At 43.9% G+C, this 12,755-nt stretch overlaps 1 protein-coding gene across 2 annotated transcripts in view; it reads right to left on the reverse strand.

The window, feature by feature from the left end:
* Nucleotides 1–602: 602 nt before the first annotated feature.
* The window catches only part of LOC133273932 (deubiquitinase DESI2-like), a 72,043-nt gene continuing 59,890 nt past the window's right edge, over nt 603–12,755 (reverse strand). For both annotated transcript variants that reach the window (XM_061462640.1, XM_061462639.1), the window contains exon 5: nt 603–3,615. In XM_061462640.1, coding sequence (XP_061318624.1) covers nt 3,373–3,615 — 243 coding nt within the window. In that variant the 3' untranslated portion in view covers nt 603–3,372. The remainder of the gene's footprint in view (nt 3,616–12,755) is intronic.

Raw genomic sequence — 12,755 nt, forward strand, 5'->3', positions numbered from 1 at the left:
TCACAGACTCCGGAAGAGGAGACCAAGAATAATGGCCTGAAATTGAGAGCTGCTATTATAGAAAGAAGTGGTGAATGCTCCAACACTGGCAGTGTTCAAGGCCAGGCTGGACAGCACCTTGGGTGACATGGTGTAGTGTGAGATGTCGCTGCCCATGGCAGGGGGGTTGGAACTGGGTGATCTTAAGGTCCTTTCCAATCCAAACCACTCTATGTTTCCATACAGATGTGCTCAGAAGAGAGTTTCTCACTTCTCTCTTAACCCACCGCTGCTGATGCCCATGTACAGAGTTGGTGTCATCTCTTTCTAACTTTCAAAACAGCATCAGAAGTCCTGGCAGTAAGAAGAAGGGTTAAGAGTTTGTGCCAGTGCCATGGGGTGCTCTTGCTAATGTTCATAAACTGCTCTTTTGTTTTCATTGATAAGTGATAACTTATCAATAACCTAAAACTTTCCTCATTGTGTTATGCTCAAAAACAGCAAGAGAACGTGTAACTAAATACAAATATGATATAATCATATAACAACAATTACTTTGTAATAATTGGAAGTGTAAGAAAAGTGCCTAAAATAAGCATGCTGTGCCAGAGATGAATGGTAAGTTAGGCTTTTAAAATGTCTTCATGTTTAATAATCTAAAATGCTGTTAAATTACAGAGGTAAAGCTTTCATCAATATATATTTTATTTCCACAGTGTCCCTTTGTTCTTGTCATTGTTGGTTGGTCACTTTGAACAGGGAGGAGTGGGGAGAAATGCTTTTGAAGTTTGGAATATATTCTGGTTTTGATTTACAGCAGAGGTTTGATGCCTCCTTGATGTGACCCCTACTGCCATAAACAGACAGACAAGCGTAACAGTAGATGAACAAACATCTGGGGTGTATGACATTGCCAGCTTGCCCAAGTGTTCTTCCCAGTACTTCAAGCACATATTCATGTCCCTAAGGATGCTGAATGTAGCTTTCTTGTCCAGGTTACCATACAGTGAGTTAAGCATTTTTTACTTTGGGAAATACGGTGAGAAGGTTTTCCATGTGAAACATGCCCCTGGAGCCCTAGTTGTCTCCTAGATACATACATGGTACTTTATCTAGAGCTCAGGGTGAGGGCTGGCTGGCTTTTGTCACATCAGGAACTGGATGTTTCTGACTGCAGTTTCCCTGATCTGGACAAAAACTCACTTTTCTTCAGGGAAGGACCTAAAAGGAGATATTAAAATTCGCTGCAGGTAATGTGCTGTTGGCTATTGGCAGGCACCCTGGGAACTTCAGACAAATGAAGCCTGCACTGCTGGTTTAGGCAGCATGACCATGACTTCAGGGAATACAGAGTGCAACAGTACATTGTGTAATGTGGTTTCCAGTCAGCAGGATGGAAATCTTATTAAATATCCCTGGACAAGCAAGGGTAATCAAGATTGGTGCTGGACTGAATACCAGGAGCTGCAGAATTGCTCACAATTTAGTACTGGCTGTGAATAACTAAGGTTAATAAAAAACATGACTTCAGTTCAGTACAGAACTTGCAGCAATTTGTTCAGAGGATGAAAATGAGAGGCATATTGTAAAGGTTTTGTTGCCCAAATGTGCATCACTTCAGGAGGCAGTGAAGTGAGGCCATCCTGTGAGTTATATTTCCATCCATGCATCTCTCCACAGCCCTCTGCTGTGGAGAGTGTGAACATGCAACAACCCTTAAGCACTTTCTGTGCAGACATGATGTACATCATAGCCAAGACCATCAGCCCTGAAAGCACACACTTCTGTATACCTGAGCTAAAGAAACAGCTGGTTGGACTTAGCATGCTATTGCGACCAATAAAAGGAAACAGCCACCCATTTTAAGAGCTTGCAGTTCTTTCTTGGTGGAGGATGGAAGCCCTGACTTGGTAATAGCTGTTGAAAACAGGATTTCTAAAATGGCAACCCCCTTTCAACACTGTGCCTGTTCCTTTTTCATCCTCCTTTGTGTAGCCAAGAGGAGTTGCAAGGGGGAGAACGAGGCCTGGATTTCCTCTTTAATTCTCTCATCCATCTTGTGACTAGAACTCCTAGTGAGGTAACTGAGTGGAAGAGTTGGGATACTTGTCCTTTCCTCCTCCTCTGCTTTCTCATCAGCTGTCAGAGTGAACATAAATATATGCAAGGACCAGATTATTGTCAAGAGCCAGCCTGGAGAGGCCAGTGCCCATTTTCCATGCCACTGAAATAGTGCACACATGGAAAGCACCATGGTGTCCCATGCATTGGAAGGGTCATCCATGCTTTCCAGATGTGCCCTTAAGTTTCCCCCTCCACCTCCAAAAAGGGAGGAGAAGGAAACAGTTGACATTCTTTGGGTTCACTGCTTTTATTTTATCTTCTTGGGTTGGCTCGAAAATAGACTAGGGACGGGTGGCTCTGAGACAAGTTTTAGGTCTGTGGGTGCAGGAGGAAAAGCTGAAGGAAATACCTTCCCAACAGATACTCTCTCCTCCTCTGGCCCAAAGACAGCCAGCATATGTCAGCTAGAAGAGAGATTCCCCAGGGAATCTGGGGGGAAATTCTGCCTAGAATTAGGGGAAATGAGAGGAGTCTGTGCCAGAAAGCACCAATATGGTCAAAAGTCATCTCTGCAAGTATTTAGTAGCTGCCTCTAAGCACTAGCCCCATCCTCTTTTTGAACCCAAAGAAAAGCCATGGTAACGCATTCATTTTCTAGGTTCTTTGTTATTATTTTCAAGAGCAGGACAGTCATTCAAGCTCTTAAACTTGAGTACTGAAAACTGGTGGCTGTAGAACAGCAGCACCTTCCATTTGTCCTTCACATGAGTTAGAAACCTGATAATTACAAAGTGGATGGGGCTGAGTGGAGCTTGTTGCTGGTCTAAGAGATGAGCAGGTTGAGTTCTGGCTCTGCTTCCTTCACTGGGTGTGGGCAGGAGATTTGTCATAAGGGAATGGCAAGCCCAGCCAAAACAGGGAGGAGGCTGCTGGGCTCACGTGGGTGGGGAAAGAGATAAAAAGATAAAACAGTTCCAGAGAAGGAACATCACAGTATGGTGCCCCCTTGCCCGTATGCATGCCTTTATGCCCAAGAGAGCCAGCAGTTCTCTGTTGATCAAGGAGCATGATCAAGGAACCCTGGGAAGAGAATCCAGTTTAGTTGCCATGCTCCTCAGTTCAGCACTGGGGTTCACAGTCATTTTGCTGAGCAACTATAGTGGAAACCCTTGGAAAAGGGACTGAAGCTTCACCTCCATAATAGAAAGGGTCTTCCCACTCCTGTGTTGTCCGTTGGAGAAGAGAGAAACCAAGGTGTGCAAAAGGGTGTGAGAAAGAAATAGTACAAGAGAAAGAAGGGTGTTAATTTGAGGGCATATGGGGCACAGTTTAGACCCGGGTATGTCTACAGGTTCTCGATGTGCCTGAGGCTGAGGGGGCTGTGGAGGTGGAGGGGGACTCCTCATCCGTTGTGTCTTCCTGCTCCTCCTTATGGAGGCCGAGGTTGATGTGGCTCTGCAGGGCTGCTGGGGTCAGCCACTCCTTGGGGAGGCAGCTCTGGAGGAAGGGGATGCACGAGCTGAAGTAGGCCAGGCGGTTCACCCAGCGGGGGATCTCTTTCCCGCATAGTATCTGTGGAGCAAGCCAAAAAGGACCATGGTTAACAGTACCACAGCACATGCATAGTGGGAGGGCCATCCCCATCTGCACCAGTAGCTCAGCAGGGTGAATTCCCTGTTGCTCAGAAGAGAGCTATTTGAAACATAGGGAGCACCTTCTTCAGTCAGAAACATGCACATCTGCAAGTGACTACACAACTGCTTGACAAGCACAAAGAGCCCTGCTAGACATAACCCTTGTCAGCGTCATAGCAGAGAACAGGGAAGAGATTCATGGCCCTCAAAGGCTTTGGCCGTTCTGTTCTCCAGGCAGTCCTTGGGTAAATGGACAGGCCTGCTGGTGCTTTTCTACCAAGACCTCCTCATATGGCATTTCCTAAATGTGGGAAAGCAAGCAGCAAACAAAAATACTAACTTCTCACTAGGCCTGTATTTCATTGTAGATTCTTATGGCATACTTGGATTATGCTCTGCTAGCGCAGATGCTGTTTTTCCAAGGTCGTATCATATTCAGCACAATGAAGCAACCTTGCTATGTACAGCAGACCCTTTCTTCTGTAGCATTTGACCACACATACATTCAGGTGCCAGGTTTTAATGGCGGTATCTGGCTTAGGTTGCATAAGGAAAGTTTCTGTTTTACCATTTCCCTTACCAGACACAGAAAAGCCACATGGACCTGACTAACTGAGGTGCCTCAAGAGCTTGTCTTTAGTAAATATAATGTCGGTGTGACCCCACACCAGTGTACTTGAGCGTGAAGGCTGTAGCAGGTACAGTAGTCATAGTACCCAAATTCTCCTTCCCTCCCAGCGCCATCTCCCATGGAGCAAGACAGGCAGGGACAAACTCCTCCCCACAGACCTTGTCTCACAATTTATGTGAATTAGTGGTTCCAGGGTTGTCCATACTGAACCTTCTGCCAATACTAAATTCCTCTGGTCTTCCTCCTACCCTCTTCTCATCTAAAACTACACTGAATTTAATACTAATTACTGCAAAAACTAAGAGGGTGTTTCTCTGTAATCCAGTAAGGAGATTATTTGGCAAGATGTTGCTGACAAGGGAAATGCAGTACTTAAGAGTTTTGAGAGATTTTCAGGGAACATGTCTGGAGCAGTTGCTAGAGGATGGGCTGTGCTGCGTTATAGTTCTAATAGCTGATGACCAGCTGGTACTTCATATGTGTGTCGTGGGCAGAGTGATCTAAGCCCCATTGCAACAGTCACCTTGAGGATAATGGAATTAGCTTGCTCCAAGAGTGTGGAGTTTCCAATGAGGTGTAGAGAAGGTGGCAGATCTGTGACTGTGCTAATTTGACTACGGAACTCACTTTATTTTGACATGCATTGTTTAAAAATCAGTGTGTGAAATTGAAGACATTATCATTAGGTATTAGAGAATGAGCTGAGCCATTTAACTGCTAAAACTAGTTGCAAGCATAGACTGTTCTTCCTAATACACCCCAAGGACTTTTATTTCAGTTCTTACCAGTGCTGCATTCTACTTAACCTCAGATACAGCAATATGGATCTGTATTTTCTAAATTTTTAATGTGGGGTCAATTACTTTGTTAGTAATTCTTTGTTTCCATCCAAATCCCTGGTTTCCATTGCTAGAGCTATTGGCTGAGCTTATAAACAGATGACCTCTCCAGCTGCACTTAAGAGTCATACATAGAACATTTGCTGATCCATTTGATTTTCTTACCAGACATATCTGACCATTTTCACAAGAATACTGCTCAATTTTTTTAATTGTATTCCGTATGTTCTACTCAAACACTGAACCTGGGCCAAAACCAAAAAGTGCAGCACAATTGCCTCTAGATTTTGTAGCGGTTCTCTTTCTTCCTCTCCAGGAACTTAGGCAACATATTGACTCAGTTTGTGGTATATGCATGCATGCAAGTTGAGTTCTCAAGCAGTCTTAAGTCTCAATAAAGGCTTCCCCTCAATATTAATAGAAAAACAAAACCAGGGTATGATTCTTCAGAAAATTAGGTGAAACAACATATAAGAACAAGGTAAGACTGTTTGAAATGAAAATGCCATTCTTAAGAGTTGGCTTTATTTTCTAAGCAGATCCCCTAGCAACTGAAATAGCACTTCCCAATGTGCAAGCAATGCTGAGATGTATGCCTTTTGTATATGGGAGGTTCTTCACCCAGAATGAATCAGCAAGGCAAGACAGAGCCAGAAAAAGAACAGAGATGAGTGGCATCAGGTCATCAGTCAGCAAAGAGCAGTTTGTGGAGCTTAAGGATATGAAGTCAAAGCGGTTTCCCTATCCTCAGTCATGCTTGTCCTCGCCTCTTGTCAGTGAAGGCTTGTTACTATTCCACAGAAAAACAGAATGCTCAATAGGAGCAAAAGGGCAATGCTGGGGAATACTGCTAATGCTACAGCCTGCTCCTGTGGTTTTCATTCCTTACCATAAAGCATATTGTGCTGGAGCATCCAGCAGTGCTTAGCTAATAAAGAAACATTAAATAAACCTGACTGCAATGGGACTAAGCTAACTGAATTTAAATAAAACAGCACAAGCAAGATGAAGTGGGTGTTTTCCAATTGTGTATGGAGCCACAGGAAAATCTACCTACTGCAGCTCATTAGGGCAATTCTGAACTCAAAACCACACACTGGAATGATAAACTCACAGAACCCTGTTACCACCCATTGCTTCCACCAACAGAACTCTTTTTTAGATGTTTTTAGAGTTTAGGATTTTGCTGGATTTTTTTCTTCCTTGCCAAAGTGGGGTTTCTCTTTTGAAGAGAGTAAATTTCTCTGTGATGGGTCACGTACTTGTTCTGTCAGAATTAAACTGTTATGGATCAGAAATACCAGTCCTGACCATCATACCAAATTGTCCTGCTACCATCCCTTCAGGAAACTTGACATATCTGTAGTGGAGCCTGAGCTTGACATTGGACAAGAAAGTAGCTGAGGCTTTTGATATGTAACTGACCAGAGAGGAACTTTAAAGGAACAGTCACAGAAGGGCTAAGCCTATACAGGATACAAGCCTGAGATGTAAGTTCAGTGGCTAGTTACAGTTTATCTGAGGCATAAGAGTGGGATGGGAAACCCTTTGGAGTACATACTGGCAGCAATGCCTGGAAAACCTCAGCCCATGTAGGGCTTCCCTAACCTTTGCAAACCTCTTGTGAACAGTGCCCAGCTATCATTGCTGAGCATAGCACTTCACCTTTTTCTCACTGTCAGGTCCTTGAAGGTATGAGTTATTCTCAACTCACAGAGGCTGCCAGTGCCTGTCACAGACTGAAATCCAGCACTTGGGATAGCAAGTGCAGCTTCTGATTGCCCACCAAGAAACCAGTCCTCCTTTCAGATAGAAGCTTCATCAAGGGCTGCATGTACTTGCAGCTTCCACTGACCGGCACCTTGTGATAGAAAGCCAAGTCTTCCATAGCTGCAGCTGCTTCTGGGGACTCTGTAAGAACTGCAAATGACTCAGCTGGCATCTGCAGAGTCAAGTGGAAACAGTAGTATAGACATCCATGGCTGAAGCCAAACCTACAGGAGAAATGGGACCTGACAGTTCGGGTGCTATTTCTAGGCAACTGTCAAATCCACACTGGGTTTTAAGCTCATCGAGAAACAAGTAATCTGGGATACAGAAGGATCCTCTGGACATCTTAAGCTGTGTCAATTTGCTCTAAACAGTCCCTGGTTAAAATGTACAGACTGCCCTGAGAGAGAGGACTGCACCCCATTACTCTTCCCTCGTCTATGTGCCCTAAGAACTAGGTGTTGCTGCTCAGCAAAGCCTTAATGCTTCCCTGTAAGGCCTTACTGTGGGCACGGGAGCAGCCTAGCAGCTAGGAAACAGGGGTTTAAATGCCATCCAGCGATGGAAGCAGCAGTCTCCTGCCTTCTAGAGGACAATGCTATGAACATGCTGCATTTTCTGAGGGCTTTGGGTCTTTAGGCATATACTAGACAACATCTGAGATAGTCTAACAGGCTGAGCACCTTTCAAAATGAAGTGAAGGTCTGGTTAGTTGTAGATCCTAAAAGAAAGCTCTCAAATGCAATAGGTTCTGTGATGTGCTGAATGGTGTAATTTGGGCAATTCAGGCTATGCAAAGAAGTATAACTCAAGGCACTCAGGAGTTTTTCCAGAGTGAGCCTTCCCAAAGGCACCATGTAGTGCTCCGATCCATGAAAATGAAGATAAGCAGAGGCAACATTACATTCTTCAAACAATACATGCTAATTCAATTCTTGTCTTCAAACTATGGCTTGAAGAGTTCAGCATTGAACATCTGCTGAACCACCCACTGCCACTTCCACTTAGCCTTGCTAGAAATACGGTGGTATCCCCATGGGGCATGTATCCGTTTGAGCTGCTCTACAGTATTCCCCTTGGAGTGTCTGAGAGAATTCAAAGGGCTTTTATTGGTGCCTGAGGATTATAACACACACCCCAGAGCACTTCAGGAGCAAAGCCTTTAGATCCTAAGGGGAATCTTTACAGTGTTCACAGAAGCTGGCTCCTATAAGGCCTAAACATTATAGCATAGATGATGCTTATCAGAATTTCAGAATAAAGCAATTAGATACAAACCAGCACATCTGCCCAGGCAAAGCTTTCAGGCTGTGCTAGGGCAGCCAAAGATCCTATGCAGAAAGAGAAATGTGGCAATGCAATGAATATTTAGACACATCTGGAATAAACCATTAACCCAATGACAGGGACATCTTTTTTGCCACCTTGAATAAACTAAAGTGCTAGCATACCTATAGGAGTTTGAGCGCATCAACAAGGAACATACTTCTAGCTCTGCATTCCTGATCTGCTGCTGCACATGGTGCATATACTGAAAAGAACATTGCTGAAAGAGAATGGAGGTACAGCCTTCACAACACACCTAGCACAACATGTGGTGCTAGGATTGATTGCTTGAAACAGATTTATTGTAGAAGTCATCAGTTGTACACAGTAACTATACTCTAGGGAATATAACTAGCCTGTGGGAATCAAGAGAATAGATGAGGTGGCACTAGGCCAGGAAGCTGCATGCAGCACACATTCAGCAGAGCCAGAAACAGCCTGCATCTTGCAGAGGAAAGGGTACAGCTGAGAAACTGTAGATAAGGATGAATGAGCTCAGTGAGGCTGCTTTCTAGGAGGCATCAACCTGAGTCAAAGGCAAGAAGGGAAAAACCTTTTAAATGAATTTAAGCAACTGTCTAAAATGTCCCCATTCTCCTATGCAATTCCTTTTTGTCCCACAGCAGCCACTCCTATAGGTCCTCTCCAGGGCTGCAGGTGTTTCCCTCATGTAAAGCAAAAGAAGAATCTGTACTGTCTGCCTGAGTCTAGCCAGGAGTTTCATCAGGAGACGAAAAAGGAACACACTGAAAGGAGGGACTGATACCCAGAGTCTTGCTTACTCCATATGATGCTAGCTGGGACATGTCAGTCACCTCAGTGGTCCTGTGGTGGAAGGACAGAGTTGCCTCTATGCAGGAGTTTGCATGCAGAGAGATGCTAAGAACAGATGCAATGGGGTCTCTGGGAGTTTGACCCAGCTCTAAGTCAAATGAGACAGCTGGCGTCAGAACTCACAGCACTCTTCCAGCTTCACTGGCCAGGCAACAGTGGAGAGGCATGGTGGCTGCAAATGTGGCATCTTGATGAACAACATTCAGAGCTGAATTCTGAGGGGCATTGCTGATTAGTTATGTACCAACAATGGAGCATGGCAATACCCGCTTTGAGGATGAAGGTCCTTGTATGCAGCACTTACAAGTGCAGCCAGCAGCTGCAGGGTAACAAGATAGACAGCAAGTGGCCTTGTAACAGAGGACCATTTTGGGAATTCAAAGTATAATTAAGTCTGGGCTTGTTTGCATTTAAAATAATGAATCTCCCACCAAATGAACGAACTGCAATTAATTTGCATTATCATGATCTCATGAAGAGGAACTACTTTCTGTCAGGTGCTGTTTTGAGACCATTGTCTGAGAGCAGCTGTTGCCTAATAGGGTCTTCTTTTCAAGTGTTATGAAATGCTGAACATGACCAGGCCAACCCACATCAAGAGCATCTCTTTTTTTTCCTGAATAGCTACCCAAGAAAATCCTGTGTTTCAGTCTCAAACCTTGTTTATTACCATTAGGAAGCAGCAGGTTACTACGGATTCTCTCAGAAGAGAGAATACAAGAACTCATAGGAACAGGTTAAGACCACCTGTCTCTCAGTGTTGGCAGGACTCCTAAACAAAAGGTTCCAGTCTTATGGGTCTATCAACACACTTAACTCCTGACACTTTATCAACAGGCAGTGGTGAAAAGGACAGGGATTTTCCTTACTGTCTTCATCTGTGGAAAGGTTGCATCTGTTCTCAGCCATTTGCACACACAAAGGCTCATGATGGTCTGTCTAGAGATGAATTCCCCAGATAGTGTGAACCAACTTAGCTCCAAGGTGTTATGCTTATTTATAACAGATAAGGAAACTGGGGTTTTGGTTTGGTAAGACAGATGCAGAAATCAGATAAAATCTTTTTGGCTAGATAGATCACATTAATGGGAAAACCTGAAATAAGTGCAGAGGCACACGTGGCAAAATCAACCCTTTCTAAAAAATAATTGAAATTATGTGCTAAGAGCTTGCCATTTAGAGGTGGTTGATTTTGGTTTAAATTACTTGCCATCTCCTACCATTTCCCTGCACAAGCAGGTAGATAAGGAAAAGAAAATGGACTGAGAGCTGGAAGGTGCTTGTAAGAGTTATCCCACTAATCATTTTTGTTGGGCTAGAGGACTCATTCAGAATAGCAAGGCTAGAAAGTTTAACAATGGGAAAAGAAGTTTACACTTCTGTAGCAGCCTTCATTCTAAGTACATACCAAATACTTCATAGATTTAAACTAACATGCAAAGTACATCTAGAAATATCATTTAATGTTGGTTCTCTGCATTGGCAGAGAAGCCACAGCTGGAATGCAATGTAGCGGTTTATTAACTCCATGCAGTCAAAATTGTGCATACATACAGAAAAAAGACAAAAAAATTACATCCCTCTGAAACCGTGAGGATAAATTTATGGGTGCAGGATGTCTTTATTAGTAAGCTTTTTCTAAATATACAGAAAACAAAGACAGCCTGTTCCCCATAGAGCTAACAACGTTCAAAGGCTGCTGTAATGAAGCAAGTTGTTCCATCAGCTTCAGCGAGAAGTGGCTCAGGTGCCAGGACATAAAACCTTCCTAATGTTCTTTCATGTCCTGTGGTTGGTTGTCTGCTTGTTTCTTCATTTCCTTCTCTCCCTTCTGTCTGTTGGGAGCATTGTGCCCCCTGCCATTAACAATTGCATGTAGGCTTTTATGCAACAAAACACTGATATCCTCCTCCACAACAGAAGAAACTGAAAAGCAATTGTTGACTAAGGAAAACATGAGTATTACTTGTCTACTTAGGATCTGCTGAAGACTCATTTATTATAAAGCAAAAGATTTGCACTTTTGACAGCGACTCAAATGCCACCTGAAGCTCCTTTCTCTGGTGTTTAATCCTTTCTCTCCGATAGCTTTAAGGCTAAGGGGAGCTTCCTAGTTTTTAATAATATTTTTATGAGAACTCATATGTGCCTGGGGATGGACCCAAAAAGCTTTAGGCTTGAATTATTCACTGTCAGAAAAAAATGCCCTCATTTGGTCCTCGATTCAGCAAACCTGCCTTTTTCAGAGAATTTGCTGAAAGTCAAGCTCCTCTATGGAAAGCAGGATTCTGATGTAAGTTTGCTACATGCGTCAGCTATGCCTTGGCTTGCGAAAGGATGAGTAAATAGCCAGAGAAAATAATATGTGCTGACTGCCATCTCCTGTCACTTCAACACAACTCCACACCCTCTAATCAGCAGAGTAAGATCCCTCTGTTTACCAGAGCTTCAGCCATGTTGACAAAGGACAACCAAGACAGCTACACTATCAGGGAAGTATACATCAGACATAGCTCTAAAGCCAATCACAGAGATATTTTATGCTGCTATTCAGCCATGAGATGTATGTATTCCCTCTATCACACTGATATGCAATGACAAAGCCCCTCTCTGCTACTAGAAGTAGGACAGAGCTTTACCAACAATACAAAGAAAAAGGGAGAGAAGCCCCAGCATCCAGCCTAGAGGTGATCTGCATGCAAGCAAGATCATTGTGAGATCATCCACTGCCTCCCAAGGAGATTCAGATTGTGTGACTTCACCAAGCATTTCCATCCCATCTGGAATGCAGGTTTAATATCACTGTGATATCAGCATCAACAGTGGGTAAGCTAGGTGCCTACTTAATCCTCTGTAACCATCAGGTTGCAGGATTCACTGTGCAGGCTCCATCTGTTAATCTTCAAGGTAATTCCTATTGGAGACCATCCTTCTAGGCTGATCTGAGAGTCCTACTGACTTCAGGAGACTGAGAGCTATTTACCACCCAGGTTGAGCACTGAAGTCCTGCAGCTCTGAAACTCTGACTGCAAAGCATTCAATTGTGATAGGGGCCATAATCCCTGCCCTGTAGGAGCCAGCTTCATCTAGGATGCTAACAGATTTTCCAAGGCTGATCTAAGCCACCTCAGATGCTTAGGAGACTCTTTCCTGTGTCAACAAAGAATGAGCCAAGCTCACCTCATTAAGCTCCAGCTGCATTTTCCAAGGCTTCTTCAGCCCAAGAAAAAGACTCCCAGTTCCCCAAGATATTTTTCTCTCTCTGGAAACTTCTGCAAATTCCACAACTTCAAAATGAGCTTCTAAAACCACAAGCACACAAATTCTGATTTAGGCCTCTCTCTTCTCCTGCTGAAATGTGTTATTTCCTTGTTTACATAAATAATTAAAGTAGGACAGTTCCCACAGGAGAGGCTGATCCAGAACATCTTGTGGCTGATATTCAGGAGAACTTATCATGGAATCACAGAATGGTTTGGGTTGGAAAGGCCCTTAAAGCTCATCCAGTTCCAACCCCCTGCCACGGGCAGGGACACCTTCCACTAGAGCAGGTTGCTCCATGCCCCATCCAACCTGGCCTTGAACACTTCCAGGGATGTGGCACCCACAGCTTCTCTGGGCAGCCTGTGCCAGTGCCTCAACACCCTCTAAGGGAAGAATTTCTTACTTAGATCTAAT

The sequence above is a fragment of the Pezoporus flaviventris genome, unplaced genomic scaffold (genome assembly GCF_033815535.1).
Source record: "Pezoporus flaviventris isolate CSIRO_AGI_PZ_B2104156 unplaced genomic scaffold, CSIRO_AGI_Pfla_v1 ptg000035l, whole genome shotgun sequence".
In the NCBI taxonomy this organism is placed as follows: domain Eukaryota; kingdom Metazoa; phylum Chordata; class Aves; order Psittaciformes; family Psittacidae; genus Pezoporus; species Pezoporus flaviventris.